Source organism: Scyliorhinus torazame, chromosome 16, assembly GCF_047496885.1.
Source record: "Scyliorhinus torazame isolate Kashiwa2021f chromosome 16, sScyTor2.1, whole genome shotgun sequence".
In the NCBI taxonomy this organism is placed as follows: Eukaryota; Metazoa; Chordata; class Chondrichthyes; order Carcharhiniformes; family Scyliorhinidae; genus Scyliorhinus; species Scyliorhinus torazame.
The window spans coordinates 149,458,513-149,484,171 of record NC_092722.1 but is presented as its reverse complement, the minus strand read 5'-3'; the positions used below and the strand labels follow the sequence as shown (position 1 = coordinate 149,484,171).

The 25,659-nt window shown below is 55.5% G+C and overlaps 1 protein-coding gene across 1 annotated transcript in view; it reads left to right on the top strand.

The window, feature by feature from the left end:
* Positions 1-25,659, top strand: part of dock1 (dedicator of cytokinesis 1) — an 850,868-nt gene that overhangs the window by 661,620 nt on the left and 163,589 nt on the right. The window contains exons 33-35 of the mRNA XM_072479204.1: positions 488-528; positions 1,480-1,570; positions 13,141-13,260. Of these exons, the coding sequence (XP_072335305.1) occupies positions 488-528; positions 1,480-1,570; positions 13,141-13,260 (252 nt within the window). The remainder of the gene's footprint in view (positions 1-487; positions 529-1,479; positions 1,571-13,140; positions 13,261-25,659) is intronic.

Genomic DNA, 25,659 nt, shown 5'->3' with positions numbered 1-25,659 from the left:
GATTTGGGCAATGTCAGGACCAGGGCAGGCAAGGTGTTCTGGCATGCCAGTGGAGCAGGGCGTCTGATAATAATCTTTATTATTGTCACAAGTGGTTTTACATTAACACTGCAATGCAGTTATTTTTAAATCCCCTAATCGCCACACTCGGCGCCTGTTCGAGCATACTGAGTTAGAATTCAGAATGTCCAAATTACCTAACATCACGTCTTTCGAGACTTGTGGGAGGAAACCGGAGCACCCGGAAACCCATGCAGACAGGGGGAGAATGTGCAGACTCCGCACAGACAGTGACCCAAACCGGAAATCGAACCTGGGACCCTGGCACTGTGAAGCAACAGTGCTAACCGTGCCACCCCGTCTGGGATATTTAAGTTATTGTCTTTAAGTTAAAAAACACTTCTGTTTGCTTTAAGATGGTTATTACTTCAAAAATTAGCTGCATTTACAAAATTGAAAGAAAATTATTTTCTCATCTGTATTTCAGAACTTCTACAAAGAAATTGAGAGAGAAGAAATGTACATCCGGTACGCAAAAGCATTTTCACAGTACAGTTAAAGTTGTATTGTTACAAATGAATAATTTCCAACATATGAGTGAAAAATAAGATGAATTTGGACCAAAAGGCCATATTCTGCCCGGTACCAGGTATGATTGGCTCCTACCCGAGTGAGAGGTGTCAACTGGCAAGCTGCATTTGATCTCTCAATTGATGTCCACGGCTTGCCTGTTTAATGTAAATAAGGCCCACGGTCAAATTGAGACTCGGGCCGCTGGGGAACAGCACACAATGTAGTTGCTTCGTTAATCTGCTGCCCAAATTGGGCAAAGTCCAATTTCTCTTCCTATGATTTGTTTACTTCCAGTGTTCCAAGGTGAATTCCCGCCACTCAAAGAGCAACAACTCAGTGGCCAAGAGCAGAGGCTAGTGATAGCCTAACGTGGAAGGAAAACTACACTGTGACATTTTTTTTCATGGTTATCTAGTTCTCACAGGTGACTGTGTTACTATGACTGGTATTACGTGTCAGTAAAGTATATTCAGCAAGTGTTACTACTGCTCTGGAGCATTGTGCTCGTTTTGTTTTTTTACCAATTTCTCTTCTATTTCCCCCCATCCACCCTCTTCTGCAAACTTTGGTTCCTTGGGTGCAGTTCCCAAGGAGGTGCTGAACATCCTCCATATCCTAATGGCTCCTAATCATTTGTGTGCCTTGAATAGAGTGATGTCAAAAGGTCTTGTTTGAACTTGTACTCGCTTGAGGTTCATATATGCACACTTCAGCAGGGGTCCCTGGATAATGAGTACTCCCAAACCCAGAAGTCCCCAGGCTAGTTAAACCACCCATGTTGTCGTACAAACAAAATGTAAATTTGTTCAAACTCTACTTAAGAATAACCTGTTTAATTTGATACATTAGGATTTTTTTTTTATAATTTCATATTCAACATGTTCAAAATTGATAATGTTCTCTTAGATATCTGTACAAGCTGTGTGACCTGCACAAAGAGTGTGACAACTACACTGAAGCTGCCTACACATTGCTGCTTAATGCAAAACTCCTTAAGGTAATATTTTAACTCAAGATATCAAATTATTTTCTAAGCTTTAAAACTGTTGCCATCATGGTGATGGTTTCATTAAATTAATGAAACTTATTTCACAGTGTAATGGGTCAAGTAGGTGAATTGTCTATTTTGCTTTTCTCATCGTAGTTAGTAAAATAGTATTGTGCCATCACATACTAAACTCCAACTGTGTTTCAAAGGTTTGGAAATATCACTCTGCATATGTTGCAGTATATTTGAAGTGCAGCACTGTTTTTATGGAAAGGTGGGCAGCACGGTAGCACAAGTGGATAGCATTCTGGCTTCACAGCGCCAGGGTCCCAGGTTTGATTCCCCGCTGGGTCACTGTCTGTGCGGAGTCTGCACGTTCTCCCCGTGTCTGCGTGGGTTTCCTCCGGGTGCTCCAGTTTCCTCCCACAGTCCAAAGACGTGTAGATTAGGTGGATTTGCCATGCTAAATTGCCCTTAGTGTCGAAAAAGGTTAGGAGGGGTTATTGGGTTACGGGGATAGGGTGGAAGTGAGGGCTTGAGTGGGTCGGTGCAGACTCGATGGGCCGAATGGCCTCCTTCTGCACTGTATGTTCTATGTTCACGCAAGGGGCCAGAAGAAGCTTGTGTAATTTCCCTCATAGGACACAATTTACTCCAGACGAAGGGAGTCGCTCCAGTTGGCAAGAGCACTCCATCATCTCCGTTGGGGAAGGCGCACTCTATTAACTACCTATCAGGGACTTAAATGGACACCGTAGGGCCTTTCCCGAAATTAAGGTCATGGAAACTCTTCCCCTGGGTGCTGCCATTGCAGGCAGCAATTCTGGGAGCGATGGCAGCTGCTAACAATGTACCCACCACAGGCCAGGATTAATGAAGGACCCAAACCCAAAGCCCACTGTGTGCCTTTGAATGAGGAGTCCGCCCTGTGAACCATCTAGCAAATTCTCATCTCGTTATTTCTTGAGATTTGTGCATGGTGACTTGCCGACCAGACAGGAAGAAGAGGCCTTAAGATGGGTATTAATTGCCCACTGAGGGCCTCAATTAATGTATAGACAGGAAGGCCGACCACAAACATTTCTGCCCAAACTAAATTGGATGAAGGTAGGAAGGTGAAGGGCTCCCCACTCGGCACCCCCTCATCCAATTAAATGCCCTTTACCTCTAAATCATCTGCTGAGGTCATAGTAAATTATAATCTTTATTATTGTCACAAGTAAATTAAAGCCATGGTTTGAAAGCTTTATTAGATTACTATATCTTGGTCGGAACTTTCTAGCCATTCACGCCGGTAGGATCTTGCAATTCCGCTGCCGGCGCACCCCCTTTGCAGGTTTCTACGATGGAGAGGGTGCATTCAGTGGGAAAGACCATTGACAAATTGGGACCAGAAGATCCCACTGCCGGCCAATGGCAGGCTAACTCCACCACTGGAAAACATGTGGTGGGTACATGCTCGTACAGCACTCTCCTAGCCTGACGCAGCTGCCCCACTGCCTTTCCCATAGACATAAGCTTGAACTCCATCTGGAACTCCATCCTCTCCTTCAAAACCCCTAAGCAGGGCCATCGAATACCTCCGATCTACTGCCAGAATGGCCTCCACAAATCTCTGCCTCTCCAATCGTTCCACGTTATCACGATATGCCCGAATCGAAATAAACTGCCTCCTAATTACTGCCTTCAGTGTCTTCCACTGCAGGGCAGCAGATACCTACTCACTTTTATTGAGCTCTGCATAGGTGCGTATGGCCACTGCAAATCTCTTTATCGGTCAACCACCTTACATCCAGCCTCCAATGCGGGTGGTGGAAACACCCCTACTGTACACACAGGTCCACAAGATGCAGTGCATGAACTAACGCTGGGGTCGGGATTCTCTTACACCGGGACCAATCGAAGTCTTTTGTGTCGGCGCAGCGCCGGTCGGGGGCCGCTCTACGGGGCTCCCCCGGCAATTCTCAGCCCGGGATGGGCCGAGCGGCCACGCAAAAAAAGCCACGCCGACCTCCGGTTGCGGCTATGCGGAGCTAAGCCGCACGATTCGGCAACTCCCGCTATCATGGACCTTCGGGTTCTTTCGAGGAGCCCCAACGGGAATTTTTTTGAAGACGATCCGTGGGGAAGGGAAGAGCAATGTCCCCCTTCACCTTTTATGGACCGGACCAGAAGTGAAACGGCCAAAAAAACAGCATTGGAGCAGCGGGAGAAGCGAGGGAAGAAAAGCAAAATGGCGGCGGCCGGGGACAAAGCGGAATGCGGGCGGGAGCTGCAGGAATTCATCAAGCGCTGCTTCGAAGGAGCTGCGGAAGGAGATGTTGGCGCCTATGTTGTCGGTGATTGAAGGACTAGGGATGACCCAGAAGGCCCACGAGGTGCAGAACAAAGTCAGTGAGAATGAGGACGAGATCTTGGGCCTGGCGAAGAAAGTGGAGGAGCACGAGGCGCTGCACAAGAGGTGGGCGGGAAGATTCGAAGACCTGGAGAACAGGTCGAGGAGAAAGAAGTTGTGGATCCTGGGTCTCCCTGAAGGAGTGGAGGGGGCCGATGCCGGGGCATATGCGAGCACGATGCTCGAGGCGATGATGGGCAGGGAGGCCCCTTCGAGGCCTCTGGAGCTGGATGGGGCACACCGGGAGCTGGCGAGGAGGCCCAAGGCTAACGAGCCGCCAAGGGCGATTGTGGTGAGGTTTCACCGTTTCACGGACAGAGAGAGGGCCTTGAAATGGGCCAAGAAGGAGCGGAGCAGCAGGTGGGACAATGCGGAGATCTGAATATACCCGGACTGGAGCACGGAGGTTGCAAAGAGCAGAGTGGGTTTCAACCGGGCCAAGGCGGTGTTGCACCGGAAAGGAATGAAATTCGGAATGCTACAGCCAGCGCGATTGTGGGTCACATACAAGTATCAGCACCATTATTTTGAAATGCCTGAAGAGGCGTGGACCTTTATTCAAACCGAAAGGTTGGACTCAAACTGAAGGTTTGTGAGGGTGGGGGGGATGTTTGATGGTTGTTGTATATAGGGTGTTAATCACACGCAGGAAATGTTACATGGGCTGGGGGAGAGAGGGGGATGGCGATGGGGGAAAAGAGACAAGGCCGCGACAGGAGCTGCGCCAGAGGGGACGGGGTAGGCTTAGGAAAGCGCGGGGTTTTTTCCAGCGCTAGGGAAGAAAGGCGGGAGGGGGAATGGAGGAACGCACACTGATTGGGAGATTCCCACACGGGGGGGTCAATGGGACGGCGGGGGAAGCCGGGGTCAGCAGGTGTCAGCTGACTTACGGGAGTGATATGGGGGGAGCAAAAAAGCGAGACACGGGGCTAGCGGGAGGGGGGGGGGTGGCGGGGAGAAGGGTTGCTGCTGCACTGGCCGCAGGGGAATGGGACACAGAAGAGGTGGTCGGGGGTCTCCCGGCTGTGGGACTGAAGGGTGAGGGCGGCGCGGACACGGGACTGGCCTAGAAAAGGAGATGGCATGGCCGGCGGGGGGGGGGGGCCCAATCCGGCTAATAACGTGGAATGTGAGGGGCCTGAATGGGCCGATAAAGAGGGCCCGGGTATTCGCGCACTTAAAGGGACTGATGGCAGACGTGGTCATGCTCCAAGAGGCACATTTGAAGGTGGCGGATCAGGTCAGTTTAAGAAAGGGGTGGGTAGGACAGGTATTCCATTTGGGGCTGGATGCGAAGAATAGAGGGGTGGCAATATTGGTGGGGAAGCGGGTGTTGTTTGAGCCCAAGAATATCGTAGTGGACAACGGAGGGCGATATGTGATGGTGAGCGGTAAGTTGCAGGGGACATGGGTGGTATTGGTAAATGTATACGCCCTGAACTGGGATGATGCCGGATTCATGAAGCGCATGTTGGGGCGCATTCCGGACCTGGAGGTAGGAGGCCTGATAATGGATGGGGATGGCTGGTGTTGGACCCAGCACTGGATCGCTCCAGATCGAGGACTGGAAAGAGGCCGGCGGCGGCCAAGGTGCTTAGGGGGTTTATGGATCAGATGGGGGGAGTGGACCCGTGGAGGTTTGCCAGGCCGCAGGCCAGGGAATTTTCTTTTTTCTCCCACGTGCACAAAGCCTACTCCCGGATAGATTGTTTTGTTCTGGGCAGGGCGCTGATCCCGAAAGTGGAGGGAACGGAGTATTCAGCCATAGCCGTTTCAGATCACGCCCCGCACTGGGTGGAACTGGAGTTGGGAGAGAAGAGGGACCAACGCCCGCTGTAGCGGCTGGATGTGGGACTGCTGGCAGATGAGGTGGTGTGTGGGAGGGTGAGGGGGTGTATCGAAAGGTACTTGAAGGTCAACGACAACGGGGAGGTGGGGGTGGTATGGGAGGCGCTGAAGGCGGTGATCAGGGGAGAGCTAATCTCCATTAGGGCTCATTAGGCATGGAAAGGGAGAGGTTAGTGGGGGAGATTTTAAGAGTGGACAGGAGATACGCAGAGGCCCCTGAGGAGGGATTACTTGGGGAAAGGCGATGTCTCCAGTGTTTGATCTGTTGACCACAGGAAGGCAGAGGCACAATGGAGGAAGGCGCAGTGTTGGGCCTTCGGGGCGACCTACGAGTATGGGGAGAAGGCGAGTCGGATGCTGGCACACCAGCTCGGTAAGAGGATAGCAACGAGGGAAATAGGGGGAGTCAAGGATGGAAGGGGAGCCACAGTGCGGAGTGCGACGAAAATAGACGAGGCATTCAAGGCCTTCTATGAGGAGCTGTACAGATCCCAGCCCTCAGCGGGGGAAGAGGGGATGAGACGATTCCTAGACCAGTTGAGATTCCCGAGGATTGAAGGAGCAAGAGGTGGCTGGTTTGGGGGCACCAATTGGGTTGGAGGAGCTGAGCAAGGGTTTGGGGAGTATGCAGGCAGGGAAGGCCCCGGGACCGGACGGGTTCCCGGTGGAGTTCTACAGGAAGTACGTCGACCTGTTGGCCCCGCTACTAGTGAGGACCTTTAATGAGGCAAGGGAGGAAGGGACCCTGCCCCCGACCATGTCGGAGGCGACGATTTCTTTGATCCTAAAGCGGGACAAAGACCCACTGCAATGTGGATCGTACAGGCCGATCTCGCTCCTCAACGTGGATGCTAAGTTGCTGGCAAAGGTGCTGGCTACGAGGATCGAGGACTGTGTCCCAGGGGTGATTCACGAGGACCAGACGGGATTTGTAAAGGGCAGGCAACTAAACACCAATGTGCGGCGGCTCTTAAACGTGATAATGATGTCATCGGTGGAGGGAGAGGCGGAGCTAGTGGCAGCTATGGACGCGGAGAAGGCCTTTGACCGAGTAGAGTGGGAGTACCTCTGGGAAGTGCTGCGTAGGTTTGGGTTCGGGGGAGGGTTTATTAGTTGGGTTAAGCTCCTTTACAGAGCCCCGGTGGCGAGTGTGGTGACGAATCAGCGGAGGTCGGAGTATTTTCGGCTGTACCGTGGGACGAGGCAGGGTAGGCAGGCCCCCTGTCCCCCCTGTTGTTTGCATTGGCGATTGAACCCTTGGCCATATCATTGAGGGAGTCCAGGAAATGGAGGGGGGTGGTCCGAGGGGGAGAAGAGCATCGAGTGTCGCTCTATGCGGATGACCTGTTGCTGTATGTGGTGGATCCAGTGGAGGGGATGGTGGAGGTCATGCAGACTCTAAGGCAGTTTGGGGATTTTTCGGGCTATAAGCTCAATGTAGGGAAGAGTGAGCTTTTTGTAGTACAGGCAGGGGACCAAGAAAGGGGGATAGGCGATTTACCGCTGAGGAGGGCGATGGGGAGCTTTCGGTACCTGGGGATCCAGATAGCCAGGAGTTGGGGGGCCCTACATAAACTGAATCTGACGAGGTTGGTGGAGCAGGTGGAGGAGGACTTCAAAAGATGGGACATATTACCGTTCTCGCTAGCGGGTAGAGTGCAGTCGGTCAAAATGGTGGTCCTTCCGAGGTTTCTTTTTGTGTTTCAGTGCCTTCCCATCGTGATCACCAAGGCCTTTTTTAAGAGAGTAGGCAGGAGTATTATGGGGTTTGTGTGGGCGAATAGGACCCCGAGGGTAAGGAGAGGGTTTCTGGAACGCAGTAGGGACCGAGGAGGGTTGGCGCTGCCGAACCTAGGGAGCTACTACTGGGCAGCAAATGTGGCGATGATCCGTAAGTGGGTGATGGAGGGAGAGGGAGCGGCATGGAAGAGGTTGGAGATGGCGTCCTGTAAAGGAACGAGCCTGGGGGCGCTGGTGACGGCACGCTGCCACTCTCGCCGTCAAAGTACACCACGAGTCCGGTGGTGGCGGCAACTCTAAAGATCTGGGGCCAGTGGAGACGGCACAGGGGTGCAGTGGGAGCCTCGGTGTGGTCCCCGATCAGGGGTAACCACCGGTTTGTCCCGGGGAGGATGGACGGGGGGTTTCAGAGCAGGCATCGGGCGGGGATTAGAAGAATGGGGGACCTGTTCATTGATGGGACGTTTGCGAGCCTAGGGGCACTAGAGGAGAAGTTTGAGATACCCCCGGGAAATGCTTTTAGATACATGCAGGTGAGGGCGTTTGTGAGGTGGCAGGTGAGGGAATTCCCGTTGCTCCCGGCACAGGAAATTCAAGACAGGGTGATCTCGGGTGTATGGGTCGGGGAGGGCAAGGTGTCGGCAATATACCAGGAGATGAAAGAAGAGGGGGAAGCGTTGGTAGAGGAGCTGAAGGGTAAATGGAAGGAGGAGCTGGGGGAGGAGAGTGAGGAGGGGTTATGGGCTGATGTCCTAGATAGGGTTAATTCCTCCTCCTCGTGTGCCAGGCTCAGCCTGATACAATTTAAGGTGGTTCGCAGAGCGCACTTGACGGGGGCGAGGTTGAGTAGGTTTTTTGGGGTAGAGGACAGATGTGGAAGGTGCTCAGGGAGTCCAGCGAACCATGTCCATATGTTTTGGTCATGCCCGGCACTGGAGGGGTTCTGGAGCTGAGTGGCGGGAACAATATCTCAGGTGGTGAAAGTCCGGGTCAAGCCAAGTTGGGGGCTAGCAATATTTGGAGTAGTGGACGAGCCGGGAGTGCAGGAGTAGAAAGAGGCCGGCATTCTGGCCTTTGCGTCCCTAGTAGCCCGGAGAAGGATCTTGCTAATGTGGAAGGAGGTGAAGCCCCCCAGCGTGGAGGCCTGGACAAACGACATGGCTGGATTCATTAAGCTGGAGAGGATAAAGTTTGCCTTGAGGGGTTCTACAGGCGGTGGCAACCGTTCCTAGACTATCTCGCGGAGCGTTAGAGGAAGGTCGGTCAGCAGCAGCAGCAACCCGGGGGGGGGGAGGATGTCCTGTGAAGGGGGGGAAAGGGGGGTTTGCCTAGGGGGTGTTTGAGCAAGAGAACACATGAAAGATTTGGAAAACTGGCATGTACGGGAGGGAGCCAGTGTACAAAGCTCTGTAACATATCGTTTTACCATGTATATATCTTGCTCTGTGCGTTTTCTTTCAATTTTGTTAACAGGGGGGGGTTTATTGTTTGTAAGGATGAAAAATTGTGTTAAAAAACTTTAATAAATATTTTTTTTTTTTTTAAAAGCCGAGCCACCGCTCTCACCTGCTCTTACTCGGTGGGACTTTGGCATGGATGCATCCGGGGGCGGCCTGGTGGGGGAGGAGGGCCTCCGACCCCGGGGGGGCCTCTGCTGTGGCCTGGCCCGCGATCGGGACCTACCGATCGGCTGGCTGGCCTCTCGGGCTGGGGGCCTCTTTTGTTCCGCGCCGGCCTCTGGAGCCCTATGCCATGTTGCATCGGGGCCGACACAAGAAGGGAGCCACTGCGCATGCACGCGTTGGCGCTGGTTTCACTGCGCATGCACCGACCCGCGGCGCCCATCTGACGCCGGGGACCGGCAGCTGGAGCGACGGCGTCAACACTTAGCCTCAGGATCAGAGAATCCCGCCCCAAGTTCGCCGAGACTCCATCCCAACCACTCCGGTCAACAAGGTCGGCAGCACCCACCGACAATCAGCTACTTAAGGCAATTAAACGGCAATTGAAGGCGATATTATGCGCTCATCGCACAGGCAACACAGACAGGGGCCACTCTTTTTTTTACTTTTTCCATCCAAGGGCAGGATTAAAGGGGGCTGGAGCATTTGCTATGTGAATTGTTAGGAGGTCAGGTGAGAGTTTGCTGCTGCTTTATTGCAGGAATTTAAGGCTTTTTCCTGTGGTTTCTTCTGACATTTTTGCTTTGATTTGAGAGCTCCTTTTTTTTGTTAAATCTCTCAGAGTATTTCTGTCCTGTGCAGACTTCAGAACACCGGGCACAGTGCATTTCAGCAGATGGGGATTGTGTACTCTGCTGGGGGACATCTCCTGAGGAAACAGAGAGGCGCAGGGGAGAGGAGGCCAGATGTCCATAGGGAACATCGCAGGGAGACACCTGTGGGAAAAGAGACCGAGAATATGCAGGTGGCAATCTAGCTACCTCAGCATGTCAGAGGTCCAGTGCCGCAGGTGCGATTCTCCCAAAAGGGACAAAGTCTCCTTGAAAGCACTTTTATTTTATTTATTTTTTTAAAATAAATTTAGAGTACCCAATTCATTTTTTTCCAATTAAGGGGCAATTTAGCGTAGCCAATCCACCTACATCTTTGGGTTGTGAGGGTGAAACCCACACAAACATGGGGAGAATGTACAAACTCCACACGGAGAGTGACTCAGAGCCGGGATCAAACCTGGGACCTCGGCGCTGTGAGGCAGCAGTGTTAACCACTGCGCCACCACGCTGCCCCTGCAAGCATTTTTAACCGAATTCTTCCTGCACTTGCAGTGCAGAGAAAGACATTCTATTCAATGTGACTCGCCAGGGCACCATCCTGCCCAAAGGGCATGCAGCTGAGCGCCTCTGGACCCTGGGAGACCCCCATCTGTTTGTGGGAACCAGTGCTGCACAGCACTCGCCAGAGGAAATAGGAGTTCAGGTGAGAGTTTTCTGCTGCTTTATTGCAGAAATTCCAGGCTTTTTCCTGTGGTTTCTTCTGGAGCGGAGCATGCTGAAGAGGGACAGGAGGCAGTGGCCCAGGATGGAGAGCGAGCCGCCCAACAGGCCAAGGAGGAGGAGCAGCCAAGGAGGCCTTTTATGTACTGGCACCACCTGTCATTCGAGGACCTGCCGGACCAGGCATGTCGCCGAAGACTCTGGCTGAACAGAGAGACAGTGCGACATATCTGCTAGATGATGACACACCTGACACCGTGGGGGTATGGGGGAGGACACCCTCTCCTGATGATGCTCGCCCTGAACCTTAAAGTCAAGGGCTTCTTCCAAGCGCCGAATGGGGACCTGTCTGGGATCTGACAGACCTCTGTGGACAGGTGCATCCGCGCCATCACGGAGGCCCTATATGCCCAGGGCACTCAATACATTCACTTCAATGTGGACCGAGCCCACCAGGCTGCCCGGACAGCGGGGTTCGTCAGCATCGCCAACATGTCCTGGGTCCAGGGGGTGATCGACGGGATGCATGTCTCACTACAAGCACCGGCAGATGACAGGCCTCTACATGATAGATGGGCAGCTGATATGTGACCATCAGCTACGCATCATGCACACCTGCACCTGATACCCGGGCAGTGTGCACGATGCCTTCATCCTGGCACACACGACGATTCCTGACATATTTGAGATGCCCCCCCTGGCTGGGGGTGTTGGCTCCTGGGTGACAGGTGTTATCCCCCTCACTCCTCCCCCTCCCCCCCCGGCCAACCCCCCGCGTGATGCATACCTGCCGCACTCTGGGGTGTGAGCCCTGGGTTGGCAAGACCAGCGGGTCTGGTCCATGGGATGGAGGATGATGATGACCCGCTCTGCGATAAGCTCTAATGCTCCACATCGTATGCTAACGTCTGACTTTTGCTCATGGTAGCACTTTCCACTGTCCACTTTGGTGATCCCTGCCTGCGAGCTGGCCATTCCATCGCCCGGTGCCATCGAATCCATGGGGTGGTGGTGATGGAGACGGTTGATTGGGAAACCCTGTGTCTGCATGGGTTTCCTCCGGGTGCTCCGGTTTCCTCTCACAGTCCAAAGATGTGGAGGTTAGGTGGATTGGCCATGCTAAATTGCTCTTAGTGTCCAAAAAAAGGTTAGGTGGAGTAGGTTGGGTGGTGTTGCGGGGATAGGGTGGTGGTGTGGGCTTGGGTAGGGTGCTCTTTCCAGCTGCAGATTCGATGGGGTGAATGGCCTCCTTCTGCACTGTAAATTCTATGATAGACTACTACTTTTGATCAGGTGTGTTAAGCAGCATTTTTCCCACATTTTATCATTATTTATATGAGTAGCCCCCTAAAATTCTGCTGGATTCAGTTTTCCAAATTTTAAATGCCTATTTTATACTTTACTGCCAACATCTAATGAGCACAGTACGAAGTCTTACAACACCAGGTTAAAGTCCAACAGGTTTGTTTCGATGTCACATCGAAAGGTGGGTTAAGCAGCATTTTTCCCACAGGTGACATTGAAACAAACCTGTTGGACTTTAACCTGGTGTTGTAAGACTTCGTACTGTGCTCACCCCAGTCCAACGCCGGCATCTCCACATCATAACATCTAATGAGTAATTAATTAAGAGCAATTATTTTTCTTCCTCATATATTCTTCTGTATTGTAGCTGATAAATACGTGCATTATGGCAGTCCTTTCGTGCTGAAGGAAAACACAGCTAAACGTTTTAAAATATTCTTTTGTCGCATATGAAGTTAAAATAGGACATATTTAAAAGAAACATTTTCACCCAAACAAATCAAGTGACTTGAATAGTTAGTTATTACTTAAAAAATAGAAGTGCTGCAGATTTTGGCTGATACTGTGCTTAGTTCTGAAGCAGTAGCGCTGATTTATTCCATTGCTTGCTCCTTTGAGGCTACCTTGAAAACTCAAACACAGTGGGATATACTCCGCTTTATCTCCTGATCGAAAGAGTTGAAGGAACAATCAACTCTGTGCATCAGAAGAAAATAGTGCAACTGCAGCATAAGGTTAAAAATAAAATTAGAGGCTAAAGTAAGAATCCTTGATACTGCAGAAGCACAAAAAAACACCCCTTGAATTCGGTCAAGTACAGGTTTCCATAGCATTGACAGTGCATTTTTTGGGTGGTATGAGGAAAATTGTACCAGTTGTACCAGTCTCGACCTTTATTTAATGATTGCATGCGTAATTTCATTGTGCAGTCAGTAAGAGAATAATCTGCATCTTCGAAGACCAAAGCCAGCCAGTTTTGTGCTTAACTCTTGGTTTGCCAGCTGTTCATAATGGACACTTAATATGTTTTTCTTTCTCATCTTGCTGTTGATGCAAATTATTTGCTTTATGAAAGTTAATGTGTTTGATGACCTTTTTCTCTAAATTGAAAATATACTACGAATTACACTGCCACAGAGACCATTTGATCATTAAGGGGAAAAATATCAATAGGATTATCGTGGAATTGGTCTGGCTTAGGTACATGCCAGGTGAGGGATTTGCTTCCTACTAGGCAGCAAACATCAATGATGCAATGATGTAGTTAATGCTGATCAGTTTAGAAAAATATATATATAAATATATAAAATCATAAAATATTTTGTTATTTTTAAGTGGTCTGAACAGCCCTGTGCAGCTCACCTGAATCAGAGAGATGAATACCAAGCACAGACTCAAGGCCATCTGAAAGAACAACTTTACCAGGAAATTATCCATTACTTTGATAAAGGAAAGGTAACATGATTTTTCAAGTCTGTTTCCGTATGAGATGCCATTACAAAATAATGTATTCAATAGCAATATTCATGTCACCTACTTTATAGGTCTAACAAAGTACTGTTGAGTCCCCAGGCAAAACCTTTTTCCAGCACCACTAAAAAAGCATTTATATAAAATTATTTGTTGCATCGTACTCCTACAAATTATGCATACTGAGTAATCTGTAAATTCTAGTATGGCAGTCACACACTTGCATGCAACAATGTTTCAGGACTTCCAAATTCTTTGGACCCACTCTTCATCATAAGCACAGCAGAAAACCCTTTATCACCCTGACAGAATATTCCTGTCAGACACACTGGTGTCTGGTCTCAGAGTTGACTTGTATTGATCCAATAGGAACTTGTCTCCATTGAAGCACTGCATCCATAAGTTGAGATAGAACCTTCTCTGTGAAATAAGCACTATTTTTTTTAATATAAATTTAAAGTACCAATTCTTTTTTTCCCAATTAAAGGGCAATTTTTCATGACCAGTCCACCCATCCTGCACATCTTTGGGTAGTGGGAGTGAGACCCACCCAGACATGGAGAGAATGTGCAAACTGCACACAAACAGTGACCCGGGGCCAGGATCGAACCCAGGTCCTCAGCGCCGTGAGGCAGCAATGCTAACCACTGCGCCACCATGCCACCTCTAAATAAGCTCCATTTTGAGTTTATGGTTCATATTTAGTAGTCCCAAGGTTGCACTTGCTGCATCTGCCTTAACAATAATAGATATTCAATATGCTAGTTAAATAATTGTTGAGCCACTTTCATATTTTGAAACCAGCAGCATTGTATGTCAGACAAAATTGGCTAGGTTTCCAATGTTGACTTGTACATCCAAGTGTTGAAAGATTGCTTCCAGTGTAAAACGCGAGGGGCTTCATGTGGTAAAACTTCAGCAGTAATAATCAAAAAGTATGAACGTTCCTAGATCTAGAAGAAAGCACCCTGCGATTGTTAAAAACCTTTTGCTGCATACCATTTAAATGGAAGTATATTACTTCAGAGCAAGGTTAAGCCTATTAATTTCGAAATTAAGCACAGCTGAAAGGTTGTGTAGCCAAGAATCATATCCTGCCCACTTCCGAGAGCACCTAAGTTTCCTGTTCCAGACAATTTTTCTGATCTAGGGACACCCTGCTGCCCAGCTCACCTTTCTGAATATTGGCCTGCCCTGTAACAAGTCGTAACATTGGCAGACAAGATGGAATTGTGAGCCTCCCAAGTCATCAACATCTGGCTGTTAGTGGAGACTGACCGTTAGAAGTCCAGACTAAAAAAACATCTGGGACGGAAGATACTGAAAATAATTCCTATCTTGCAGTTTTTAAACTTTACCCTGGGCGTCATTCTCTGACCCCCCAGCGGGTCGGAGAATGGCCGTTGGCCGCCGTGAATCCCGCCCCCGCTGGTTGCCGAAGTCTCCGAAGGGAGAAAAGTTGGCGGGGCGCTAATGGCGCCGCAGACGTCGGAGAATGGCACGGGTGGGCGCAAGGCAGCCGATTTTGGGCCTGCCGATATTCTCCCGTCCGGATGGGCCGAAGTCTCGTCGACGTGATGACGGGTCACGTCGACGTAAATCAAACCTCCTTTTAATCGGCGTCAACCTGTGCTCCAGGTTCACGCCGACCAGCGTGGAGGTGGGTGACGGCCTGGGGGGTTGGCCGCTGGGCAGGCGATGGCGTGGCCGCAGTCTGAATGTGTGGGGAGAGGTGTGTGTAGGGTTATGTGTGTGTGCGGCGGGGGGGGTGGTGGTTAGAGTGGGCTGGGCTCCGGGTGAGTGCCGGGAGGGGGGTCAGTGCCGGGGAGGGGGATGGGGGTCCGTGCCGGGGAGGAGGATAGGGTCTGTGCCAGGGAGTGGGATGGGGGGGGGGCCGTGCCGGGGAGGAGGATGGGGGTCCGTGCCGGGGAGGGGGATGGGGGGGGTCCGTGCTGGGGAGGGGGATGGGGGGGGGCCGGGGAGGAGGATGGGGTCCGTGACGGGGAGGGGGATGGGGGGGGCCGTGCCGGGGAGGAGGATGGGGTCCGTGCCGGGGAGGGGGATGGCGGGGGGGAGGCCGTGCCGGGGAGGAGGATGGGGGGGCCGTGCCGGGGAGGAGGATGGGGTCCGTGCCGGGGAGGGGGATGGGGTCCGTGCCGGGGAGGAGGATGGGGGGCCCTTGCCGGGGAGGCGGGGTGTGAGGGCAAGTGAGTTGGTCCACCTGGCCAGGTGCCAGCCTCCAACAGTTGGACCCATGCGGTCCATGCCACATGGCTGGGGGGAGGAGGGGGTATGGGCAATGATGACATGTCGTCGTCGTCGTCCCCCCAACCAGGCCGTCATGTTTTCCGATCATCCAGCGATGTTGGCCGCCGTGGCGGCAGCCGCTAATGTCTATGTTGCCCTGGATGAGGAGGAGGAGGAGGAGCCAGAGAGGCGGCGCAGGCTGCCGCAGAGGGGCAGGTGGCAGCCGCCCAGGCTGGAGGGACACCTGACCGACAGGACAAGGAGGGGGAGGAGGACATCGCGGCCCCACGGCAACGGAGGCACCCGAGGGCGCCCCGTGTGTACCGGCCCCAGCAGTCATACCAGGACCAGCCGCATCATTGTGGTGTGCTGCGTCCTGCACAACATAGCCCAGCAGAGGGGCGATGCGCCGCAGGCAGAGGAGGGTGGAGTGGAGGAGCAGCAGGAAGAGGCGCAGTCCTCCCCAGATGAGGGGGATGGGGGCAATGGTCAGGGCAGACGGGCTAGACACAGGCGGATGGCTGTCCACCGTTACCGGCTGGCCCAGCAGGCACGGGACAGGCTGATAGCCGCCCGCTTCACTGACTAGATGGGCGTGGGAATCGGGTAGTATGGCCACAGACCGCACACCATGGCAACAGCCGACCACCCACACCCCCCACCCATCCACCCACCCAGCACCCTCACCCCCCTCCCCAACCCCACCCCCCCCCACCCGCATGCACCCCCCCCCCCTCCCCCCCCATTGCCGATCCACCTGCGGCACAACGGCCGGGCTCTCTCAGTTGCGGGTGGACGCGTCTATTGCAGGCCATGGAGGATGATGACAACCCTCCCTGCGATGAGCTCCTGGCTCCACATCGTTGGACTATGCCTGACCCATGACCACAGTACCACCATCCACCCGGACCATCCCTGCATGCGGCTGTGACACTGCAGCGCACGGTCCCGTCCTCTGCCCGGGGGGATGTTGATGGCGGCCCAGGGGGAAGGGGCAGACTCACCTGGGGCTGAGGTAAGACCACCCCTCACACACACACACTTGCGCTCAACGTACATCACACCCCCGCACGCTTTGGACAGAGCACAAAGGCAGCTTCTGTAGGTGTAACATTGACTTTAATAACCAAAGGAGTTCATGAACGTGCCCTAGCCCCTAAATCTCATCTGTGCCCTGCACCCGTGCCAACTTACTCAGTGTCTAATTGTTTGGCCTTACGGGCCCTTTGACTACGTCTACGTGGTTCCCCAGACGGTACAGCAGAACTGGAGGTGGACTCCTGTGATTCCTGCCCTCTGACACGGGATCCCTTTGGTGGCCGTTTCCTGGGGCGTCCTGGCCTAAATGGGCCAGGCTGCGGCCCGGGCGACTGGGATGGCGAGCTGCCAGCCTGTCCTGCCCGTTGCCCACCCGATGCACCTGGGACGGAAGGGGGGGGAGTCCGAGGTGTCGCGGTGTTCCGGGACCTCCCCTACAGGGGGACCCAGGACGGACCACAGCACCTCCTCCTCCCTCGGGGTGCCCGATGGCCCCCAGGCCTCTACATGGGTGGGGGATGCGAACGGGGTAACATTGACTTTAATAACCAAAGGAGTTCATGCACGTGCCCTAGCCCCTAAATCTCATCTGTGCCCTGCACCCGTGCCAACTTACTCAGTGTCTAATTGTTTGGCCTTACGGGCCCTTTGACTACGTCTACGTGGTTCCCCAGACGGTACAGCAGAACTGGAGGTGGACTCCTGTGATTCCTGCCCTCTGACACGGGATCCCTTTGGCGGCAGTTTCCTGGGGCGTCCTGGCCTAAATGGGCCAGGCTGCGGCCCGGGCGACTGGGATGGCGAGCTGCCAGCCTGTCCTGCCCGTTGCCCACCCGATGCACCTGGGATGGAAGGGGGGGGAGTCCGAGGTGTTGCGGTGTTCCGGGACCTCCCCTACAGGGGGACCCAGGACGGACCACAGCACCTCCTCCTCCCTCGGGGTGCCCGATGGCCCCCAGGCCTCTACATGGGTGGGGGATGCGAACGGACTGGCCATCCGACGCCCCCCCGACATCTGGCGCTGCCAGTCCTGGAGGCCCGTGCTGGTATCGACAGTGGTCTGCAGGTTTGCAGCCATGGTGCCCAGGGGATTGGCAAACCCTGTCTGTGACTGTGCGACGCCGGCTCGCACATGGCCAATGGCGCCGATGCCCTCAGCGATGGCCTGCAGAGACTGGGCTATGGCCTGCTGAGACTGGGCCATGGCCTGCTGAGACTGGGCCATGGCGTTGAGCGCCTCTGCCATCTGGCGCTGGCACTGGCTCATGGCCTCCTGTGAGAGGGCAGCCATGTCCTGGGCCACAGACGCCGCCTGCACGGAAAGCCCCAGGCCTCGCAAACCGTTCCCCATGTCTGACACCATCGCACCCATTGCCTCCACCACGGACGCCACCCGTGCGGTGTCGGCCTGGGTGGCACGTATGACCGGCACCACTCCCAGCTCCTGGACGCGGCTGGACTCCTCCACCTGCGACTGCAGCCGCCGCAAGCCGGCCGTCACCCTCTTCGCTCGTCTCCGGTTCGGTGGTTGCATCGGATCAATGGGTGGGTGTGGTAACTCCAGGAACCCGGGATCCATCTGTGCGGCAGATGTTCGCTTGGGCTGGGCTGCCCTCCGACCGCCCGGCCCCTCTGCTGCTCCTACCTCCACCTGCTGTACCGGGACGGCTGTGTTGTGCGCACCAGTGAGTGTACCAGACGCCTCATCACTAAAGTGCCCAACCGAGGTGAGTGTTTCTGCAATGGTGGAGGGTGTTGGTGACAGCAGTGGCATTGTGTCGTGCTCTTCGTCCCACTCTGAGTCCATGGCACTTTGGGGTGGGGGTTCGTCTCCAACCAACTACTCTGTGTCACTGTCCGGTATTCCGTCTTCCTGGGTAGTGCTGTCCCGGGTAGTGGTGTCCCGGGTAGGGGTGTCCTGGGTAGGGGTGTCCTGGCTCGGCTGTGACGGGGGCCTGTGGCTGCCCCTCTCGTCGCTGGGTGGCACACGCCTGCGTCGTCGCACCCGCACGTCGCTGGGTGGCACACGCCTGCGTCGCCGCACCCGCACGTGACGGTTGCGTCATCTCCCTGTTGCTCCAGGTCTCTCCGTCTCCAAGGGACATTCTGCGGGCGTCGCATGCCGGAGGGTCCGGGTCTCTCCGTCTCCCGTGGTGTGCGAGGGGCATCCTGCGGGCGTCGCATGCCGGAGGGTCCGGGTCTCTCCGTCTCCCGTGGTGTGCGAGGGGCATCCTGCGGGCGTCGCATGCCGGAGGGTCCGGGTCTCTCCATCTCCCGTGGCCTCCGAGGGGCATCCTGCGGGCTGTCTGCATCTGCGGGGATGGGTGCCTCGACGTTTGCTCCTGCGATACACAATGAAGCATGCATGGTTAGACACGCAGGCAGTGATCAGGTGATATGGGGGAGGGGTATATAGGGGAGGTGGGATATGGGGACGGGCTGTCGGTGGCTCACTTGCTAGTACGCCCCCGACCTCTGCATCAGCAACCTCCCGGTCCTCAGGTCCGCCAGCCAGTTCCAGGGCCCTTTCCTCTTGTTCGGTCAGTGGCCTCTCATCAGCGGGGCCTCCTCCAGTCCTTACATGCTCCCTGGTGTTGTGTGCGCGTTTCTCCTGTGGCGGGGGTTGGGGGGGGGGGGGGCGGTGGCAGGGGTAAAAGGCAACAGTGTTAGACAGGTATATGAATGCACGCCATCGGTTGCGCGTGTATTGCAGAGGTTAAGGTTAGGGCTGGATTCACTTGGGGATATGGGGAGGGGGGATATGGGGGAGGGGGGATATGGGGGAGGGGGGGATATGGGGGAGGGGGGATATGGGGGAGGGGGGGATATGGGGAGGGGGGATATGGGGGAGGGGGGATATGGGGGAGGGAGGATATGGGGGATATGGATATCGGGCAGGGGGGAGGGGGATGCTCACCGATTTTGAGCCTGCCGATATTCTCCCGTCCGGATGGGCCGAAGTCTCGTCGACGTGATGACGGGTCACGTCGACGTAAATCAAACCTCCTTTTAATCGGCGTCAACCTGTGCTCCAGGTTCACGCCGACCAGCGTGGAGGTGGGTGACGGCCTGGGGGGTTGGCCGCTGGGCAGGCGATGGCGTGGCCGCAGTCTGAATGTGTGGGGAGAGGTGTGTGTAGGGTTATGTGTGTGTGCGGCGGGGGGGGTGGTGGTTAGAGTGGGCTGGGCTCCGGGTGAGTGCCGGGAGGGGGGTCAGTGCCGGGGAGGGGGATGGGGGTCCGTGCCGGGGAGGAGGATAGGGTCTGTGCCAGGGAGTGGGATGGGGGGGGGGCCGTGCCGGGGAGGAGGATGGGGGTCCGTGCCGGGGAGGGGGATGGGGGGGGGGTCCGTGCTGGGGAGGGGGATGGGGGGGGGCCGGGGAGGAGGATGGGGTCCGTGACGGGGAGGGGGATGGGGGGGGCCGTGCCGGGGAGGAGGATGGGGTCCGTGCCGGGGAGGGGGATGGCGGGGGGGAGGCCGTGCCGGGGAGGAGGATGGGGGGGCCGTGCCGGGGAGGAGGATGGGGTCCGTGCCGGGGAGGGGGATGGGGTCCGTGCCGGGGAGGAGGATGGGGGGCCCTTGCCGGGGAGGCGGGGTGTGAGGGCAAGTGAGTTGGTCCACCTGGCCAGGTGCCAGCCTCCAACAGTTGGACCCATGCGGTCCATGCCACATGGCTGGGGGGAGGAGGGGGTATGGGCAATGATGACATGTCGTCGTCGTCGTCCCCCCAACCAGGCCGTCATGTTTTCCGATCATCCAGCGATGTTGGCCGCCGTGGCGGCAGCCGCTAATGTCTATGTTGCCCTGGATGAGGAGGAGGAGGAGGAGCCAGAGAGGCGGCGCAGGCTGCCGCAGAGGGGCAGGTGGCAGCCGCCCAGGCTGGAGGGACACCTGACCGACAGGACAAGGAGGGGGAGGAGGACGTCCCGTGTGTACCGGCCCCAGCAGTCATACCAGGACCAGCCGCATCATTGTGGTGTGCTGCGTCCTGCACAACATAGCCCAGCAGAGGGGCGATGCGCCGCAGGCAGAGGAGGGTGGAGTGGAGGAGCAGCAGGAAGAGGCGCAGTCCTCCCCAGATGAGGGGGATGGGGGCAATGGTCAGGGCAGACGGGCTAGACAGAGGCGGATGGCTGTCCACCGTTACCGGCTGGCCCAGCAGGCACGGGACAGGCTGATAGCCGCCCGCTTCACTGACTAGATGGGCGTGGGAATCGGGTAGTATGGCCACAGACCGCACACCATGGCAACAGCCGACCACCCACACCCCCCACCCATCCACCCACCCAGCACCCTCACCCCCCTCCCCAACCCCACCCCCCCCACCCGCATGCACCCCCCCCCCCCCTCCCCCCCCATTGCCGATCCACCTGCGGCACAACGGCCGGGCTCTCTCAGTTGCGGGTGGACGCGTCTATTGCAGGCCATGGAGGATGATGACAACCCTCCCTGCGATGAGCTCCTGGCTCCACATCGTTGGACTATGCCTGACCCATGACCACAGTACCACCATCCACCCGGACCATCCCTGCATGCGGCTGTGACACTGCAGCGCACGGTCCCGTCCTCTGCCCGGGGGGATGTTGATGGCGGCCCAGGGGGAAGGGGCAGACTCACCTGGGGCTGAGGTAAGACCACCCCTCACACACACACACTTGCGCTCAACGTACATCACACCCCCGCACGCTTTGGACAGAGCACAAAGGCAGCTTCTGTAGGTGTAACATTGACTTTAATAACCAAAGGAGTTCATGCACGTGCCCTAGCCCCTAAATCTCATCTGTGCCCTGCACCCGTGCCAACTTACTCAGTGTCTAATTGTTTGGCCTTACGGGCCCTTTGACTACGTCTACGTGGTTCCCCAGACGGTACAGCAGAACTGGAGGTGGACTCCTGTGATTCCTGCCCTCTGACACGGGATCCCTTTGGCGGCCGTTTCCTGGGGCGTCCTGGCCTAAATGGGCCAGGCTGCGGCCCGGGCGACTGGGATGGCGAGCTGCCAGCCTGTCCTGCCCGTTGCCCACCCGATGCACCTGGGACGGAAGGGGGGGGGAGTCCGAGGTGTCGCGGTGTTCCGGGACCTCCCCTACAGGGGGACCCAGGACGGACCACAGCACCTCCTCCTCCCTCGGGGTGCCCGATGGCCCCCAGGCCTCTACATGGGTGGGGGATGCGAACGGGGTAACATTGACTTTAATAACCAAAGGAGTTCATGCACGTGCCCTAGCCCCTAAATCTCATCTGTGCCCTGCACCCGTGCCAACTTACTCAGTGTCTAATTGTTTGGCCTTACGGGCCCTTTGACTACGTCTACGTGGTTCCCCAGACGGTACAGCAGAACTGGAGGTGGACTCCTGTGATTCCTGCCCTCTGACACGGGATCCCTTTGGCGGCAGTTTCCTGGGGCGTCCTGGCCTAAATGGGCCAGGCTGCGGCCCGGGCGACTGGGATGGCGAGCTGCCAGCCTGTCCTGCCCGTTGCCCACCCGATGCACCTGGGATGGAAGGGGGGGGAGTCCGAGGTGTTGCGGTGTTCCGGGACCTCCCCTACAGGGGGACCCAGGACGGACCACAGCACCTCCTCCTCCCTCGGGGTGCCCGATGGCCCCCAGGCCTCTACATGGGTGGGGGATGCGAACGGACTGGCCATCCGACGCCCCCCCGACATCTGGCGCTGCCAGTCCTGGAGGCCCGTGCTGGTATCGACAGTGGTCTGCAGGTTTGCAGCCATGGTGCCCAGGGGATTGGCAAACCCTGTCTGTGACTGTGCGACGCCGGCTCGCACATGGCCAATGGCGCCGATGCCCTCAGCGATGGCCTGCAGAGACTGGGCTATGGCCTGCTGAGACTGGGCCATGGCCTGCTGAGACTGGGCCATGGCGTTGAGCGCCTCTGCCATCTGGCGCTGGCACTGGCTCATGGCCTCCTGTGAGAGGGCAGCCATGTCCTGGGCCACAGACGCCGCCTGCACGGAAAGCCCCAGGCCTCGCAAACCGTTCCCCATGTCTGACACCATCGCACCCATTGCCTCCACCACGGACGCCACCCGTGCGGTGTCGGCCTGGGTGGCACGTATGACCGGCACCACTCCCAGCTCCTGGACGCGGCTGGACTCCTCCACCTGCGACTGCAGCCGCCGCAAGCCGGCCGTCACCCTCTTCGCTCGTCTCCGGTTCGGTGGTTGCATCGGATCAATGGGTGGGTGTGGTAACTCCAGGAACCCGGGATCCATCTGTGCGGCAGATGTTCGCTTGGGCTGGGCTGCCCTCCGACCGCCCGGCCCCTCTGCTGCTCCTACCTCCACCTGCTGTACCGGGACGGCTGTGTTGTGCGCACCAGTGAGTGTACCAGACGCCTCATCACTAAAGTGCCCAACCGAGGTGAGTGTTTCTGCAATGGTGGAGGGTGTTGGTGACAGCAGTGGCATTGTGTCGTGCTCTTCGTCCCACTCTGAGTCCATGGCACTTTGGGGTGGGGGTTCGTCTCCAACCAACTACTCTGTGTCACTGTCCGGTATTCCGTCTTCCTGGGTAGTGCTGTCCCGGGTAGTGGTGTCCCGGGTAGGGGTGTCCTGGGTAGGGGTGTCCTGGCTCGGCTGTGACGGGGGCCTGTGGCTGCCCCTCTCGTCGCTGGGTGGCACACGCCTGCGTCGTCGCACCCGCACGTCGCTGGGTGGCACACGCCTGCGTCGCCGCACCCGCACGTGACGGTTGCGTCATCTCCCTGTTGCTCCAGGTCTCTCCGTCTCCAAGGGACATTCTGCGGGCGTCGCATGCCGGAGGGTCCGGGTCTCTCCGTCTCCCGTGGTGTGCGAGGGGCATCCTGCGGGCGTCGCATGCCGGAGGGTCCGGGTCTCTCCGTCTCCCGTGGTGTGCGAGGGGCATCCTGCGGGCGTCGCATGCCGGAGGGTCCGGGTCTCTCCATCTCCCGTGGCCTCCGAGGGGCATCCTGCGGGCTGTCTGCATCTGCGGGGATGGGTGCCTCGACGTTTGCTCCTGCGATACACAATGAAGCATGCATGGTTAGACACGCAGGCAGTGATCAGGTGATATGGGGGAGGGGTATATAGGGGAGGTGGGATATGGGGACGGGCTGTCGGTGGCTCACTTGCTAGTACGCCCCCGACCTCTGCATCAGCAACCTCCCGGTCCTCAGGTCCGCCAGCCAGTTCCAGGGCCCTTTCCTCTTGTTCGGTCAGTGGCCTCTCATCAGCGGGGCCTCCTCCAGTCCTTACATGCTCCCTGGTGTTGTGTGCGCGTTTCTCCTGTGGCGGGGGTTGGGGGGGGGGGGGCGGTGGCAGGGGTAAAAGGCAACAGTGTTAGACAGGTATATGAATGCACGCCATCGGTTGCGCGTGTATTGCAGAGGTTAAGGTTAGGGCTGGATTCACTTGGGGATATGGGGAGGGGGGATATGGGGGAGGGGGGGATATGGGGGAGGGGGGATATGGGGGAGGGGGGGATATGGGGAGGGGGGATATGGGGGAGGGGGGATATGGGGGAGGGAGGATATGGGGGATATGGATATCGGGCAGGGGGGAGGGGGATGCTCACCCTGCCTGCTCTGACGAGGTCGTTCACCTTCTTGTGGCACTGGGTGCCTGTCCGTGGTGTCAGGGCCACAGCGGTGACGGCCTCTGCCACCTCCCTCCACAGACGCTGGCTGTGGCGTGGGGCAACTCTGCGGCCGTGCCTAGGATACAGGGCCTCCCTCCTCTGCTCCACTGCGTCCAGGAGCGCCTCCACATCCAGTGACTGGAACCTCGGGGCTGAGCGGCGGCCGGCCATCCGGTCGGGTGGGGGGGAGCAGCGCGTCCTTATGAGCCGTCACGCCGTGCGGCGTGTATGACGCTGCGCAGCGTGAACCACGTGAGCAAGCGCGGATCCCGTCACGTCGCTGCTAGCCCATTTCGGGCCGGAGACTTCGCAACTATTTTTGCGGCGTGACGCAGGTTGGATATGCGCCGTTTTTTGCGCCGATCGGCGGACTTTGCGCCGATAACGGAGAATTTCGCCCCCTATGTGTACTGTGAACTTGCATGCATCTGTGCTAGGTTGACTTGGATGCTGGAAGACTGGTAAGAGGCTGGATAGTTCCCCATCCAACTCATTTGCCCCAATTAGACTTCATTTTCTCCAGGTACAAGCAAAGCTCTGCCCACCCACCCAGCCCCCTGAATTCCCAAAGTAATTTATAGAGATGGTGACCCAATCACCCTGATTTCCACTCTTGAAAAAATGAAATGAAAATCGCTTATTGTCACGAGTAGGCTTCAATGAAGTTACTGTGAAAAGCCCCTAGTCGCCACATTCCGGCGCTTGTTCGGGGAGGCTGGTACGGGAATTGAACCGTGCTGCTGGCCTGCCTTGGTCTGCTTTAAAAGCCAGCAATTTAGCCCAGTGAGCGAAACCAGCCCCTTACCCTGACTTTCGTGTTCAGGAAACGGGCATGTGTCAAGAAAATTATGCTTTATAAGACAACATGTTAAGAGCCTTTGTAACTAAAACAACTTTACATTTTGTTGCACAGATTTATTACAAGTACCAAAGTGCAAATACTTAGATAATTAATGATACCTGCTAATTGTATTATTTTCAAATTGATATTTTTACTTAAATCTGCATTCAGTAGATACGGGATTGAATTTAAAAGCTTCTTGTTTTTGGAGCATTTAAAATGCTCTAGTTACACGGAGCTAAATTATGCTAATTAAATACTTGCATTCTTCCCACGCGATTTTGAACTGGATCAGACTAGTTTCTTAACTGTCTCATTTGTTCAACTGCCAACACTGACATAATCATAATCACACCAATTTTTCATTGATTGTATAATAACATTAACAATTTAATATCTCAAAAGGTCACATTTTCTATTTTTATATGCACTTTACTACATAATCATTTTTTTGTTTTAATTTTTATGTTGCATGGGAAGATAATGGCATGCTTGTTAATTGTATATTGCCTAAACTATTGACTTTACATATTTTAAATCGTAGATTAACTCCTGAACTACTGTACTGTTTTAAGAAATTCCTTATCAGCAGGATTATTGGAAAACTGATCATTGTCGCAAAAATTGCAGATTATCCTTTTTGT